Source organism: Cetorhinus maximus, chromosome 22 (genome assembly GCF_964194155.1).
Source record: "Cetorhinus maximus chromosome 22, sCetMax3.hap1.1, whole genome shotgun sequence".
NCBI classification, from domain to species: Eukaryota; Metazoa; Chordata; class Chondrichthyes; order Lamniformes; family Cetorhinidae; genus Cetorhinus; species Cetorhinus maximus.
In genome coordinates this window covers 51,277,158-51,293,982 of record NC_135900.1, presented here as the reverse complement: position 1 = coordinate 51,293,982, position 16,825 = coordinate 51,277,158, and the positions used below count along the sequence as shown (strand labels likewise).

General features: G+C 45.0%; 1 protein-coding gene across 1 annotated transcript in view; it reads right to left on the bottom strand.

Annotated features, from left to right (window-relative positions):
• The window catches only part of fbln1 (fibulin 1), a 251,443-nt gene that overhangs the window by 207,746 nt on the left and 26,872 nt on the right, over window positions 1-16,825 (bottom strand). Inside the window, exon 4 of the mRNA XM_078568577.1 lies at window positions 8,364-8,562. Coding sequence (XP_078424703.1) covers window positions 8,364-8,562 — 199 coding nt within the window. The remainder of the gene's footprint in view (window positions 1-8,363; window positions 8,563-16,825) is intronic.

The following is a 16,825-nucleotide window of genomic DNA, read 5'->3' as shown; positions in this document are numbered from 1 at the left end:
GATGAGTATAAAACGAAAAGTTTAGCCATGTCTCTTTGTTCAGTGAAACATATACTTCATTCATACAATTTGTAAAAGTACATTTCCAAACATTTCAAATTGAATATTACAGAAAGTGCAAAATAATTCAATGTTTCTCCATACAGAACTCTGAGGTGCCTCAATATAATTTCAATATTTTTGATATTTACAATATACATTGCATGTCAGGCATACAGCCCCAGGGGTTTTACCCAGTTTCCAGCCACCTCGTATACTATGGCTGAAATATACAGCTTAGTGGCTTGCTAGGCCATTTCAGAGGGCATTTAAGATTCAACAATATTGCTGTGGCTCTGGAGTCACATTTAGGTGAAGCAAGGCAAGGACAGCAGATTTTCCTTCCCTAGAGGGCATTAGTGAGTTAGACAGGCTTTTACCACAATCTGGTAGCTTCATGATCACCATTATTGAGGTTAACCTTTTGTTAAATTCACAATTTATTTAATTATTCCAGATTTATTTAACTAAATTTAAGTCCCCCAGCAGCTACTGTGGAATTTGAACTCAATGGCCTAAATTTTTTGGTTGGCGGGCACGCGTGATCGGTGGGCCTGGGAGCAGCTGGGAAATGGACCCCCGAACACAATCGGCCCCGACCGCAATTTCACGCTGGCTGGACAATTAATTGGCCAGCCAGCATGAAGCACGTGCTGAGAAGCTCAGCCGGGGTCGGGGCAGGAAGAGGCCGGGTGATGACATCACCGCAGGCGCAGGTGAGCACTGCAAAAGAAATCCCTGAATGCAGACAGCTGCCTCAGAGTGCTGCAGACCTGCAAATAATGAAATTAAGCTCTAAAAGACTGCAAAAAAATGTCCATGCATCACAATCAAGCACCTGAAAGCATACCTCATAAAAATGCTGCCCCCAGGTGTTTCTTTTTATTTCATTTCCTAACGGAGATTTCATCCAGCCCTTGGATGAGGTTTGATGAAAAATGTAAAGGCCGCCTGGCCAATTCGCCCATCCGCCAACTATAAGGTTGGACGGGCCATGAAAAATCGCAGTCAATTGCGCCGTTAATGGCTTAATTGCCCGCTTAATTGTCGGCGGGCACGCTTCTGACTTTTGTGCGCGCCTGACCCGCAAAATATCGTGCAAGTGTACGATGACACTTGCCCGACGTCATCTCACGTGGTTTCATGCCCGATCAGGTTGGGTGCACGCCTGCCTGCAAACCATACAATTCTGCCCAATTTCTCCAGATTATTAGCCCAGGCCTCTGAATTACTAGTGGAGTAATATAACCACTCTGTATCTATAAGGATGCAACTTTAAACAGCAACACATACACAATATGCCAATACCTACCATAATTCTTCACTCAAAAATAATTTGTGAGGTTACAAAATTGGATTTGAGTTTTAACCCTGACCTTGTTTACCAGCTATCCACACATTCACTATTTAAGCGATTATAAAAAAGAAACAGACTTATTAGATTTTGCACTGAGAGTAACACTGAGGCCAATAATGATCACCGTCATTATGGAGTACATCAGGAAGCAATTTCCAGAGTATGCACATGCACAGTGAAACACAGAAATCAGGAAGTTGCTGTCTGAGTTACCCTGCTCCTCCACAGGCTGTACCTTATCAATTGGATCAGCATTGAAATCCATGCAAGGACGTGAAGTTTCTGTATTTACCCACTAGTAACTGATGAATACACTAGGAAATGTTAGCCTTTTTAAAAACTTATTGCATGTGGGAGTTACTGGAAAGACCAATATTTATTGTCCATCCCTAATTGCCTTTGGGGAGATGGTGATGAGCCGCCTTCTTGAACCGTTGCAGTAGGTATACCCACAGTGCTTTAAGATAGGGTTCCAGGAACTTGGCCAAGATGACAGCAAGCCTACATTCAAAAGCCCACAAAACCTCTGTGGGCAGCTGTCAGCATGGTGAACAGTGAACACCATCTCTTCACTGCTAACTGCAATTTGTTTTATTCTTTCAAGGGATGAGGCAATGCTGGCAAGGCTAGCATTTGTGTCCATCTCTATTTGCCCTTGAACTGAATGGCCATTTCACAGGACTGTTAAAAGTTAAACACATTGTTGTGGGTCTAGAGTTACATGTAGGTCAGACTGGCTAAGGATGGCAGATTTCCTTCCTGAAAGGGCATTAGTGAACCAGGTGGGGTTTTACAACAATTAATAACAGTTTCATGGTCACCGTCACTGAGACTAGGTTTACATTCCAGACTTATTAATTGAAGATTTATTAATTGGTGAGATTTTAAACTCATGTCCCCAGTGCATTAGCCTGGCCTCTAGATAACTAGCTCAGTAACATAACTACTACACCACCACCTCCCCCTAAAAGCCAAGCCAAACAAAATAGATTGCACTTAAATATAGTGCAAGATGTTTTAAAGTGACTTCTGATATTTATGCTGCTGGCTGTATATTTGACAGATACGTATAGTCTGTTTATCCAACACTATAATAGCTTACTTCCAAAGATTCTGCTGTATATCATTATACATCAGACCTCCTTATGTCAAAAAGAACAGCCCACTGGCAACAATTATATTATTTTAATATGCACGTTTTTTAAAAAATAACCATCACTTAAAGAGAATGCACAGACAGCAAGACTCCTTCTTCAACAGAAATCTTGTCTGGGAATTTCAGTTGGGAGGCTGTGAAATTTAACCCTGAGCCATTCTCACATATCCACTGCTACTGATTTGAAAAGATGGAGTAGGATGTGTACCTGCCACCTTGGCTGGAGAAGGCAAAAGGAGGTCAAACAAAGAGAGGAGTGTAGAGAGAAAATTGAGAAGAAAGAGGCAGGTTTACCCTGACCAAAAGAAAATACAATGTTGCTTCTTTGCATCACATGAACTGCCTGTGATTTAACATCATACAAACTAGTAGCATGAGTAGGCCATACAGCCCCTTGAGCCTGCTCCCCCACTCAATAAGATCATGGCTGATCTAATTGTGGCCTCAACTCCACTTTCCTTCCTACCTGCAATGCCCTTAGACTCCCTTGTCAATAAAGAATCTATCTAACCCAACCTTAAAAAATATTCAATGATCCTGCCTCCACCATTCTCTGCGAAGAGAGTTCCACAGACTCACGACCCTCTGAGAGAGAAAAAAATCTTCTCATCTCCACCTTAAATGGGAGATCCCTTATTTTTAAACTGTGTCTCCTAGTTCTAGCATCCCTCAGAAGGGGAAACACCCTCTCAGCATCCACCCTGTCAAGTCCCCTTAGGATCTTACATGTTTCAATAAGATCACCTCTTATTCTTCAAAACTCAAATGGATACAGACCTAACAAAAAAAAAACAACCCAATATTAGTAGTTTGAAGGTGCACAACCTGCCAGTGGTTGTATCTCTTGGTAATGATGTGTCAGTATGTAGGCAATGTCATGTTCTTATAATTATATAAGTCATTGAACTTATTAGTTGCATAAGACACAAGACACCAATTGCATATAAGGGATTGGGTAAACATGTTGTGGGTTCATATTAAGACTAGGCACATGAGAACAGTTGTACAACTGTAAACATGGCAAGCCTGCACCTGCATTTTTATCATACATGTTGGTCATCTTCTCTTGCAGTTTTAAAAGTTGTTCTCTAGTTTCTGAGAGAATAGAATGGGTAAGAGTAGGTAAATTGGTATGCACTGATCTGCCAAACATGAGCCCTCCCAGTGATGAAATAGCTACACTTAAGTGTGTCACTCTCAGATGTAACATTACAATGTGTAGACCTTGCTTGGCTTGTCTACATTTGAGAATTAGGGATTTCACCGTGCAACTTATTCGTTCAGCTATGTCGTTAGATCTAATGTAATAAGGAGAAAAAGCAATGTGATCGATAATCCACTTCTCACACATATCCTGAAATGGCTTACCAATAAATTGCGGACTGTTATACGTAATGATCTCTCTAGGTACACCAAATAAACTTAAAATAGCACTCAGAGTGTGCACAACAGTTGTGCTTGACATATTGAGCAATTATCGAATACTTGGTGAAGTAGTCGACAATAACAATGAAGTCAGTACCATGGACATGAAAGCGGTTGGATACGATTTTGGACCGAGGATGGGTAGGAACTTCATGTGAAATCAATGGTTCTTTGTGCTGACTTGGCATATGCTCTTGACATACCTCACACTTCTTGACGATGATTTCAATGTCATTGTTCATACAAGGCTAATAGACAATCTCTCTTGCAAGTCTTCTCAGCTGATCAATGCCCTTGTGTGAGTGGTAAAGTTATCGAAGAATGCCTGGTTGTAAAGATTCTGGTATGATAACCTGCTTGCCTTTGAAAATAACTTCCCAGGAGATGTCTAGGTCATCACAATAAGGTCAAAATGGTCTCATGTGTTTGTGGACATGCTGAATTGAATCAGGCCATCCTTTGATGATGGTGTAGCTTCTGGCATTTGTGTTGCAAAAAATGTACCATTGACAGACTTGCATTCTCCTACAAGTATAATGTTGCAGCTCCCTTGAAAATGCCAATTTTGTCAAAACATTCTGAATATTTAGATGTTAGGTCATGAACTGAGGTGATATGAATAGTTTCTGAGGTTGATCTGCCTTGTGAGGTCTGACTGATTCCATAGATTGTTACAAGTGTGAGGTCACGATGTGCCAGTAGACCTACAATCGCTGGGCCTTTTGTTTCCATGATGTAGAACATCTGTGACACCCAGGAGCACTGATTGTACTTACACTCCAGGACTATGGATCCTGCACTTGGAATTAATGAACCGTTAAACACTGAAAGTTTCACAGAAGTAGGTCTCGCCATGTCCTTCCACGTCTGTGGATACATGTTTTTCAGGATTCCCGGGGCTAGTATGTTGGCACTTGTCCCTGTGCCAACCTTGACCAATAGCAAATATTTACCAACTTTCTTAGGGCAGATAATTCAAATCTTGGCAAAGAGTTTGAATGATGTGATGGCATCTATGTTTTCCATGAGATTGACAGTATGAAACATGTGTTCACCACTCTTCATCTTGTTGTGCACATTATTGAAATTTTCTGGTTTGTCAATCACCCCATGTATATGTTTCTGACGGGATACCGGATGGTTATTCTCATTGCTTGAATGTACCCGTTGTGTACGGTCTGTTTCAATCAGTGCACAGCTCTTTGTAGCTGTATCAGCCTTTGCGCTAGTACACTGCCACTGCCAATGGGCCTTTCTGCCACATGTTTTGCAGAATAGATGAAAAGCTGAGCATTTCCTTGGTGCATGCAGAAGACCACACCTTCCACATGTCTTGCTAGGTTTGGGTATTCTAGTGAGTGTGCCAACAATTGGGGTTGCACTGAAGGCCTGCAAGCTTCATTGACCTGCGAGGATCGCTTTGTATTTACATCCATTTTTGAGTAGCTCTTCGATGCTATACGTTTTGGACTTGTCTAGCATATCGTTCTGGAATGCTTCCATGGGAGTGCATGTAATCACCAACTCAACAATTATGTCTGGTAGCTCTGCATTTGAAAAGTCACGGTACATATCCCCTTCTCTGCATCTGCTGACTAAGTGGTTTATGGATTCTGTGGGTTGCTGTCAAAATGATATGAGCTCTAGTCGATGAACATGAAAGTTAAACCTGATTCTAAACTGGTCTTCCAAGGTAGTTCATTTCTTTTGGGGATCTTTTAGACCATAAGACCATAAGACATAGGAGCAGAAATTAGGCCAATCGGCCCATCGAGTCTGCTCTGCCATTCAATCATGGCTGATAAGTTTCTCAACCTCATTCTCCCGCCTTCTCCCCGTAACCTTTGATCCCCTTACCAATCAAGAACCTATCTATCTCGGTCTTAAATACACTCAATGACCTGGCCTCCACAGCCTTCCATGGCAATGAATTCCATAGATTCGCCACTCTCTGGCTAAAGAAGTTTCTCCTCATCTCTGTTCTAAAAGGTCTTCCTTTTACTCTGAGGCTGTGCCCTTGGGTCCTAGTCTCTCCTACTAATGGAAACATCTTCCCCACGTCCACTCTGTCCAGGCCTTTCAGTATTCTGTAAGTTTCAATCAGATCCCCCCTCATCCTTCTAAACTCCATCGAGTATAGACCCAGAGTCCTCAAACGTTCCTCATATGTTAAGCCTTTCATTCCTGGGATCATTCTCATGAACCTCCTCTGGCCAGGGCCAGCACATCCTTCCTGAGATACAGGGCCCAAAATTGCTCACAATATTCTAAATGTGGTCTGACCAGAGCCTTATAAAGCCTCAGCAGCACATCCCTGCTTTTATATTCTAGTCCTCGCGAAATAAATGGTCAACAATTGGGGTTGTACTGAAGGCCTGCAAGCTTCATTGACCTGAGAGGATCGCTTTGTATTGACATCCATTTTTGAGTAGCTCTTCGATGCTATACGTTTTGGACTTGAAGAGGATTAGCTCCTCTTCTGTTAATCCTGACATGTTCACCCTGTGTAGACCTTCATTCCCTATTGCTAGGCAAATTTTTATGGCTTGCTTGTCTGGTTTAGACACATCTGAATCAAGAAACTATTGTTCTGTATGCTGTTTAAACATTTTGAATTTGGATAGTACATCAATTGCATCCCAATTCAAACTGGGGAATTTTGTGGACTTTCTGACAATAATCCTTCGACCTCCTTTCTTCTGTCGTAGCTGGGATGAGTGTCGCTTTCATGCGCTTCTCCAAAGATCCACCCATGAAGACGGGTTGTGGTGGGAATGCACCATGGAGTGATGGTGTCTTCATATGTTGTTCAATTGATTGTTCAGCAACTCCCGAAGCCACCTACTATAATCGCAACCTTCTCTAGCCTGATTGTTACAATTTTTTTTGTGTTTGACTCACCCTTGCTCACCATAAATCTGGCTCACACCCTGGTCACTCATCTTTCCCAATTGACCTAACCCAGTGCTGGTCCTCTCGATGCGCTGTCCCATTCACTGAACTGACAGGCTATGCACTACAATTTCACCACAAGGGATCTGCATGTTCACCAGCTCTTTATTTGAGCACTCTCTTGGCATTGTGTCTTCAAAGCTGTACTGAGCAGCCACCACTCTGGGTTTTCAACACTCTCTAATGCTACGACTTCATTGCACTCTGACCAAAATGTTGAGGGTCGTCTTGTGCCATGTAGCATGATCTAAGGCTGTTCACCATGTCGTACCTGTACTTAATCTTGCTGCAACCTGTCTCACCCCCGCTGAACACCGTGTTATGTTCTTATAATGATATAAGTCCTTGAGCTTACTTGTTGTATAAGACACAAGACACCAATTGCTCATAAGGGATTGGGTAAACACATTGTGGGTTCATTTACTAAAACTAGGCACATGAGAACAGTTATACACAGGTATAAAACTTGAAGACATCAGAGCTATCTGTATGTGTGCTCTGCTCAAAGCAAAAGTGAAACTAAGACTGGATCACATGACACACTTCCGTTTTAGTGCTTTCATGCTGATATCTCATAAAGGCATATTACTTCAGACAGATGCAGTGGAGTCTATAATTAGTATTTTATTTCATTGCATCATCTGCCTATCACTTGAGATTTAAGAACTCACAGTCGATTACAATGGAGGTTTTTTGTTAAGGGGGCATTGATAAAAAGTGTTCCACAAACATTTTGTGTGGTGAGAGAAGAACTGCTCCTGCTTTGAATTATTAATAGATCTGCTTATAATTTCATTACCATAATGCAGTGAAGCAGCAATGCATTCTAATTTAATTCATGTAATTAAACATCCTCCAAGGAACATTTCAAATTGTTTCTCAGCATCAATTGTTGTTACTTGAAGAGATACAGCAGCAGGTTTGTAAAAATGGCAATAAGATGATAAAGTAAATCAGCTTTGGATGGTATCATTTGAAGGGAAAATCTTGGCTTGGATATCAGGAGAACTCTCAGCTGTTTCTTTAATTGGTACCTTGGGAACCTTAGCAGCCAACTAACTGAGACAGATGGGCAGACTGCATCTTGATGTAATGCCTGATTGCATCTTTTACAATGTGCATTCTCTGAGTACTACGCTAACTAGTAACCTAATTAAACACTCATTTCCTAGACCAGAGCTTGAATCCACAATCTTCTAACAAGAATGCTACCAGCTGAGCTAAGATGAGGTGCTGCCAGTAAAAATTCAAAACCAAATGGCAAATATTGCCTCACGTAAACAGTGAGCCTTCACACTTGTTATCATAGCATTCATCTTAAAACATGTTAATATTTTTCTATCTAGACAAAACATTCTGACATTCAGCTAAAAGAAAAGCATTATACCTCTTTATTTATGGCCTCCAGGATCATTGTTTTTACTCTCAATTTACCTGTCTCATGGTTGTGCCTGTTTGGGATTGAATGTTCTTCTGTGTTGTTGCCTATGGCTGGAAGACTGATGCCTTCTTGTTCTCCTACACAGCATGCTCTGTAAACCTGTCCACACTGGTATCCGAGTGCTTGATTTGCTTCACAACTGAGTCCATTGTCTTTAGCTCCTTTACCAAGAAGACAGCACTGACAGCATTTCTGTAAAAGAAGTGAATTGGAGGGAGTGAGAAAGGCAATATATATATATATACACGTATATACACATGCTCTTCCCTTAAATAGGAACTAATTCAGGAAAGGAGGGAAGAAGATAATAATGGCTGAATAAAGAAATTGAGCAAATAATTAATTTAGCAGTGATCTGGCAACAGATTAGGGAATTTAAAGGCTGTTGCTACTATTCAGCCACAGTGCCTTACGTGATTATCAACTCAGGCATTTCCCTAACAATTCTGTGCCTCACCTATTTGTACTGTGCCAGCATCCATCTTATTGCAAGACTTTTTACAAAATGTAATTGCAGATGACACACAACTTATTGTGAACTGTGAAGAGGATAGTGACAAATTTTAATAACTCATAGGCAGGGTGATGGAATGGGTGGACACATGGTAAGTGAAATTTGATGCAGAGAATTGTGAAATGATACATTTTGTTAGGAAGAACAAGGGACGGCAATATGAAATAAAGTATAAAATTCTAAAGGGGGTGTGGGAGCAGAAAGATCTGAGGGTATATGTGCACAAATTGTGAAGGTGGCGGGGCAGGTTGAGAAAGTGGTTAATAAGGGCTTTATAAATAGAGGCATCAAGTACAAAAGTAAGGAAGTTATGGTAATTTGTATAAAACACTGGTTCAGCCTCCACTGGAGTATTGTGTCCAACTCTGGGCATCACACTTAAAAGGATGTGAAGGTATGGAAGAGGATGCAATGAAGATTTACGAGAATGGCGCCAGGGTTGAGAGACTTCAGTTATGTGGATAGATTGGTGAAACTGGGGCTGTTCTTCGTAGAGTAGAGAAGGTTGCAAAGAGATTTGATCAAACTGTTCAAGATCATGGGGGGGCAGGTAAGGAGAAACTTTTCCCATTGGCCGAAGAGGAGAGAACCAGAGGACATTGATTTAAGGTGATTGGCAAAGGGGATTATTTGAATAGAAACAATGTGCAAGGGTAGGGGGAAAAGGCAGGAGAATGGCACCAAGTCATGATGCTCATTTGGAGAGCAGTGCAGACACGATGGACTGAATGGCCTCCGTCTGCACCATAACAATTCTTTGATTCTGTGAATCTGTGGGGTAACATAAGGAAAAATCTTTTTACACACTGGGTAGTTAGGATCTGGAATGCACGACCTCAGAGTGTGGTGATGGCAGATTCAATCTTGGCTTTCAAAAGGGAATTGGATAATTATCCGAATAGAAAACAATTGCAGGGCTCCAGGAAAAAGGTGGATGAGTGAGACTAGCTGAGATGCTCCTCAGAGAGCTGGCACAGACAAGACAGGCCTCCTTTAGTGCTGTAACCATCCCTTGATTCCAACAAGAGAGAATCTAACCATCAGCCCTTGACATTCAATGAATGGATCGCTGAATCCCCCACTATCAAAACCCTGGAGGTTACCAATGACCAGAAACTGAACTGGACTAGCCATATAAGTACTGTGGCTACAAGAGCAGGTCAGAGGCTAGGAATGTATGGCAAGTAACTCATCTCCTGACTCCCCAAAGCCTGTCCACCATCTACAAGGCACAAGTCAGGAGTATGATGGAATGCTCTCCCCTTGCCTGGGTGAGTGCAGCCCCAACAACACACAAGAAGCTGGACACCATCCAGGATAAAGCAGCCCATTTGATTGGCACCCATCCACAAACATTCACTCCCACCGCCACCGACACACAGTAGCAGCAGTGTGTACCATCTACAAGATGTACTGCAGAAACTCACCAAGGTTCCTCAGACAGTACCTTCTAAACCCACCACAGCTACCCTCTATGAGGACAAGGGCAGCAGATACATGGGAACACCACCACCTGGAAGTTCCTCTCCAAGCCACTCATCATGCTGACTTGGAAATATATTGCCATTCCTTCACTATCGCTGGGTCTAATTCCTGGAACTCCCTCCCTAACAGCACTGTGGGTGTACTTACACCAAATGGACTGCAAAGGTTCAAGAAGGCAGCTCACCACCACCACCTTCATAAGAACAATTGGGGAAGGGCAATAAACGTTGGCCCAGCCAGAGAAGCCCACATCCCTCGAATGAATAAAAAAAATTAGGTATTTTTATCTGTTACTATACAGATGTTTTTGTCCATTATTGCTGCTACACACAAGTGCTTCAAGGTTTTTAAATTTACTGCAGGACTTTGCTGAGTTATTTGAACAAAGACAACAGCGGGCTTCCTATAATTGGCCTCAACAGGTTTAGATTATGATTGGGGAGCTGAGAGAAGTAAAACTAATTAGCTAAATGTTGCACTCCTGGGCATTGTGCACCCAACTCTTGCTGTTGCTATGCTCCTTCTCTTCCTATCAGTTACTAACAGCAATGCAAAATCTTCGGAACTGGTCAGCTACAGGCAGAGGAGATCAGCAGCCATGGGGTCACCCCCAAAACCTGGACCCAGTCCATAAGCGCATCAATGGCCTTATTCGGTTTGCCAAGCTGAATACTCCATGCCTCTTTCCCATTTTGGACTTGTCTGTGGTAATGCAAAAGGGTGTGCTTGATGCAAGAGGGAGACCCAGTAAGTGGCAATGAGGTCAGACAGCAGCACATCCTGTCAGAGGCATGGCTGCATCTCAGTGAGATGTGCCTGTCTGTGATTGATGGCCCCACCTAATGTCTCTTGAGAGTAGCTGCATGTAAGAGGCATTCATGTGCTCCCATCATGAATTGCTGGGCTGCCACCAGCAAAGGCATTGTGTTTGTCTTTGTGGGGTGACTAACAATTTTTATCTTTCTGTTTGCAGGAGGAAACAGCCCATAACTTGAAGGAACAGGCCAAGATCTACAGCGGAGTTTCATTCCTGGCCATCCTGACCTGCATGAAGGAGGAAGCATTGGAACTGGCAGGGTAGCATGGTAGCTGCAACATTGCTGGTGGCAAGACAGTAGTGCAGATCCAAGAGAGTGAGTGGCTGAGTGAAAAGCAACCAGAGAGCCTCTGGCACACATGAAGCACAGTGTTCATCTGTCCACCATAGGACACATGGGGTTCCACACTCGGAGCAGTTGAAAGGATAAAATGCAAAGCACATATTCCTTTAGTCTATCAGTTCTCTCGTGCAGGTCAGGCCGAAGAACAGTTTTGGTCCCCTTATCTAAGGAAAGGTATACTGGCATTGGAGGCAGTCCAGAGAAGGTTCACTAGGTTGATCCCGGGTATGGAGGGATTTTCTTATGAGGAGAGGTTGAGTAGGTTGGGCCTGTACTCATTGGAGTTTAGAAGAATGAGAGACGACCTTATTGAAACATATAAGATTCTTAGGGGGTTTGACAGGGTGGATGCTGAGAGGTTGTTTCCCCTTGTGGAAGAGCCTAGGACCAGAGGGCATAATCTTAGAGTAAGGGGCTGCCCATTTAAGACAGAGATGAGGAGGAATTTCTTCTCTCAGAGGATAGTGAATCAGTGGAATTGTTTACCGCAGAGGCTGTAGAGGCTGGGTCATTAAGTATATTCAAGGCTGAGATAGGCAGATTTTTAATCAGTAAGAGAATCAAGAGTTATGGGGAAAAGGCAGGAAAATGGAGTTGAGGATTATCAGTCAGCCATGATCTCATTGAATGGCAGAACAGACTTGATGGGCCGAATGGCCTACTTCTGTTCCTACATCTTACGGTCTTATGGTCTCAGAGTGCTACAGTGACTGGGGGACAGCTGCCCACCTCTGAGGAGGAGGAGGAGACCTCAGAGGGTGCACCGTAATATTGTTCCCCTGCGCCCACCAACAGCGCAGTTACTTTAGAATCGGTGGGTTTCCATTCGCACATCAATTCATGATCACAATCTGATGAGCACATCACAGATGCACTCGAGCAGCTGACAGAGGCTGTGACAGCTAAGCCACCGCCAGTTGGAGGACTGTGAGAGGCTAAGTCGATGCTGAGCCCCAGGCTGACAATGTATATCTGGTATCGTCAGCAACATGGCAACTGCTGTAGCTGCAGAACACCTAGTGGAGTTGAGAGTGATAAGAGTGACTTACCCTGGCGGAACAGAGGAGATCATTCATCCTCTTGTGGCACTGGGTGGCTGTCCTCTTTTGCAGGGCTTTGGCCCTGACCACCATTGCCAACGCCTCCCAAGTCGGATTGGTGAGGTTGCTGCCCATCCTGCAGCCAGAGCGGGAGTAGAGGACACTACAGCGAGTCTCCACTGCATCCAAAAAGTGCTCGAGGTCCATGTTATTGAACCTGAGGGCTGCAGCTATTTTGCCTTTCAGGGCCATGTCTTCTTTGCAGCAGTCATTGGCTGGAAGCACTGAGAGGTGTGTGCGCCGCTGCACTTTAAACATGGCACCCGGAGTGCTGAAGTGGTGAGGTGATGGCGCGCTGAGTGAATGAGAGCCCCTCCGCCATGGAAACAGTGTGTTTCCGGGAATGCATAATTAATGCGGTGGGTTTGGGACCATACAGTGTGAAAAGCTGCCATTGTGTCCGGCGGGTAAAACGTCGTTTTATCTGCCCACTACCGCACTTAGTGCAAATATGGGACGATTCCACCCAGTGTCTCCAAAGACTGTGCCTCTTCAGGGAGGCTGTCACTGACTGTGTGCCATGCTGCAAGATGAGTTGAGCCCCAAGGAACTTGGTGGCCACCAATGCCAGTGGCACTGAAGGTCAGCGTGGTGCTGAGCCTCTACACCTCCAGATCTTTTGGAGATCCTCTGGAGTTTTTTGGGATCTCAGACTGTGATGCATCATGGCGGTGCCCTATTCAAGAAGGCCAGTGAGCATGTATATTTCCGCACTGATCCGGACAGTCACGCCAAGAGAGCCGCTGGGTTCAGGGCCTTCGCTGGATTCCCCCAGGTGCAGGGTGTGATTGGCTGCATGCATGTGGCCATTAAGGTTCCACAGGCCAGCAAGTGGCCTTCATCAGTGAAAGAGCGTCCACTCACTCAATTTTCAATTGGTCTACGACCACCACAGACAGATCTTCAATTCTGTGCACAGTTCCTAGACAGCAGCCATGACGCATATATATTTTGGCAGTCCCAGGTGCCACAGTTTGTCTGGTCACCAACATTCAGGGATTGATACTCAGAGACAAGGGCTACTCATGCCTGTGAGGAACCATACACATGCAGAGGAGAAGTATAAAACCTGCCACAGAACGACACAAATGACGAACGAGCAGGCCACTGGACTTCTGACGATGCAATTCAGGTATCTTAATTCACCTGGTGACCCCTTCAGTATGCCCCAGCAAGGGTCTCAGAAGTCCTGCTGGTCTGCTGTGCATTGTACAACATGAAAACGCAGAGGGAGGAGGCATTGAATAATGAGGAACTTGTGGATTGTGCTGCTCCCTCTGATGATGAGGGAGCAGTTGACCACGCAATGCAAGATAAGAAACCCCAGGTACCACAAGCAAGATGCAATGAGATACGTACAAGGGAGGCTCACTAACACACAGATGTTCCAAATGACCCTGTCAGATCCATACCAATACAGCCAAATCTTTCTGCAGCCCTGCTGTCGCCACCTTTGTTTACCAATCCATTGCCCTGCACCCAGTTGCACATCATACAGTAGCAAGGGTGAAGCATTGACCGCACACTGTCAGCCCCTTGAGGGAGTCAGGGTATAACTGAAGTCCCATGGAGCTGTAAAACATGGAAGGAGATGTACTGCAAACAGATTAATCCTTTATTAAACGGCAACAGAAACAAGAGACTTCACACTTTGACAATTTCTTCATCCATTAGCTCCAAGTGCAGTGAGGTGCTCTTCATAATCCTTTTATGCTGGCTTGTATATGGGCTTCCCCTGTGCTTTGAGCCAAAGTGGAGGCAGTGTCCTGAGCTTGCTGCCCTGTGGCTTGGGATGAACTTGACGGCCACCTTTAAGCTGCCTGGGGAGCCCTGGCATGTAGAGGGGGTTGGCATAGGTGCAGGACTCTCCTCTGTCATTAAGGCTACTTAAGGCACTGGTGTCGCTGAGGCTGAGGAGCCACTGTCGACAGCAAGAGCGCAATGAAAGGGGCCCCAGATGCCGAAGGCATCCATTCTTCCCAATACAGACTTGTACCTACCTGCTACCTTGAAAACTGTGGGGACCTGGCGGACTCTCCAGGCAAATCGTCCCCCTCTTTCCTTGTCACTGCTGCATCGAACTCAAGGACAAGGCAATGCCATGCAGGTCTGTGCACATCTCTGCCATCCACTGAATGATCTGCAGGATCTGGCTCTCCATGAGACTCACCAATCTCTCCACGGAGGAAGCCAAGCATACACACACACAGAAATGGTAGCACGCATGGTCTGGATGGACTTCTCCATTGTCCACGTAAGGGTGCATATACCTTCTGGCAGCTCCGCCAGGTTTTCACTTATAATCTTATCATCTGGCCTGGCAGGCGCCCTGCTTACACTCTCACCATCTCTATTCATGCAGGACATGCTGGCAACAGGTTGCAGACTGGTGGAGGAATGGCTGAAATCAAGGTCCTCACGGACTTTGAAAACAGAGCCATCCAGCTGGCTGGCAACAGTCTGGATCATTCCTGTGCTGATGGTGAGGTCAGCGGTGCTCTACCAAGTGAGGATCCAGCAGTGCAACATCCATTAGGCAACCATGCTATGAGTGATCTGTCCTGCTTCACAGGTCATACCATGCACTAATTATCTCCCCTTGCTTTCACAGGCACATCTGGGAAACAGCCGACAGAGTCCATGACCCAGAGGAATCTAGAGACACCCTCCTTGAAGACTCACCATAGCACTCACCCACACTCTCCATCAGCGCAGAGACACACACCTCAGTGGGACCTATCCTTACAGTAGCCTCAGGATCTCAATCTAGTGAGCACATCGCACTGTCTGATCTGCAGCAGGTGGCGGCAAGGACTTCCCAGGTTTCCGGCACTCGGAGGACTGCTGGAGGCCAGAAATTTGCTGAGTCCGAGTAAGTTGAGAAGCCTCTGGATTCAGTCATATCACAGCTGCTGGAACTGCAAAGACAAGCTCGGGAACATCAGGAAGGGATGTCTGCCACACTTCTCAGATTGCAAGGCACGATGGAGGAGCCCATCCGCCTTCAGGCTGAGGCAATAGCGCCATCATGCCAATGCACCAAGGTCAACACTGGTAGGATAGTAGCCGCCATGGAGACCTTGGTCTAGGACATCACTCCTGCACTGCTATGCAGGCTGAACTCCATCGCTGACGCTATAGTTGGCCTCCAACACTGTGTACGCGAGAGGGATGTGGGGAAGCAAGGTCTCACTCCAGCTACCCCTTCTCCTCAAGGACTCAGCCAAGGGCCCTTGGGCACCCATAGGTAGGAGGATCAGCAGGTGTACCGCACCCTCCCACCCCACCCCCCCCAGAGCGTACGATCCAGCGGGGGGCACAATTCTGGCAGACTGCGCTTATAATTATATGCAGATGTATTACAATGAGGTTCCCAGTATCCGATGGTGGGAAACGCGGCCCACTGGCGGGCGGAGCAGACGATCGCAAACTGGTTTCACGATGTCATGAACCAATTTTTGGCCTTCTCGCCATATTGTCCGGTCACGCCACCAAATGCCCAATGCCAGCAGGTACAGATACTTCCATATACTGTCGTTCGGACATTTGTGAATAGTTGAGCTTTGGACACGGACACTATCTGAAGGGTATCCCCTTCTGCACTGAGGAGCTGTTCATGTGCCCTTCTGTGCCCTTCTCCTGCTCCCCCACCCCAAGGTAGGCACTCCTGTTGGCCCTGAGGTTGCTGATCTCTCTCTGTCTGTTACTAAATCTCCCTTCCTCTCTGCTGCTCCTCCTACTTGCCAGAGGTCCCAAAACCTGGTTATATGACTATGGCAGGTCGCCACTCAGTTTCCAAGGCCTCCTATACAAATGCCCCCCTCCCTTTCCTCCCTCCCCTCCTCTATTGTGTTCCAGTGCCAATGCCCAGTTGGAATCCCAGATGCCCCCGCAGTACTGACAACTTTTCTCCCACTCCTGGCTTTGTATGCCAGTGCCCACATTACTCCTGTCAGAAAGACATAATAATTTTCATAATATTATTGGAATTTATTACAAAGTAGAGTAATAGTGGGGTCTGTGTCTATGGGTCTGTGAGTCTGTGTGTGTGTGTGTGTGTGTGCATATTAGTGTGACTTAATTGAATTAAAGGCAGCTGAAGGCTTTAATGCAATAGAAGATAAGCTAGGTTTGAAATGCTAAGTAGGTAAACATAGGTGAAAAGGGAACATTTACATTTCTAAATAAACCAGTCT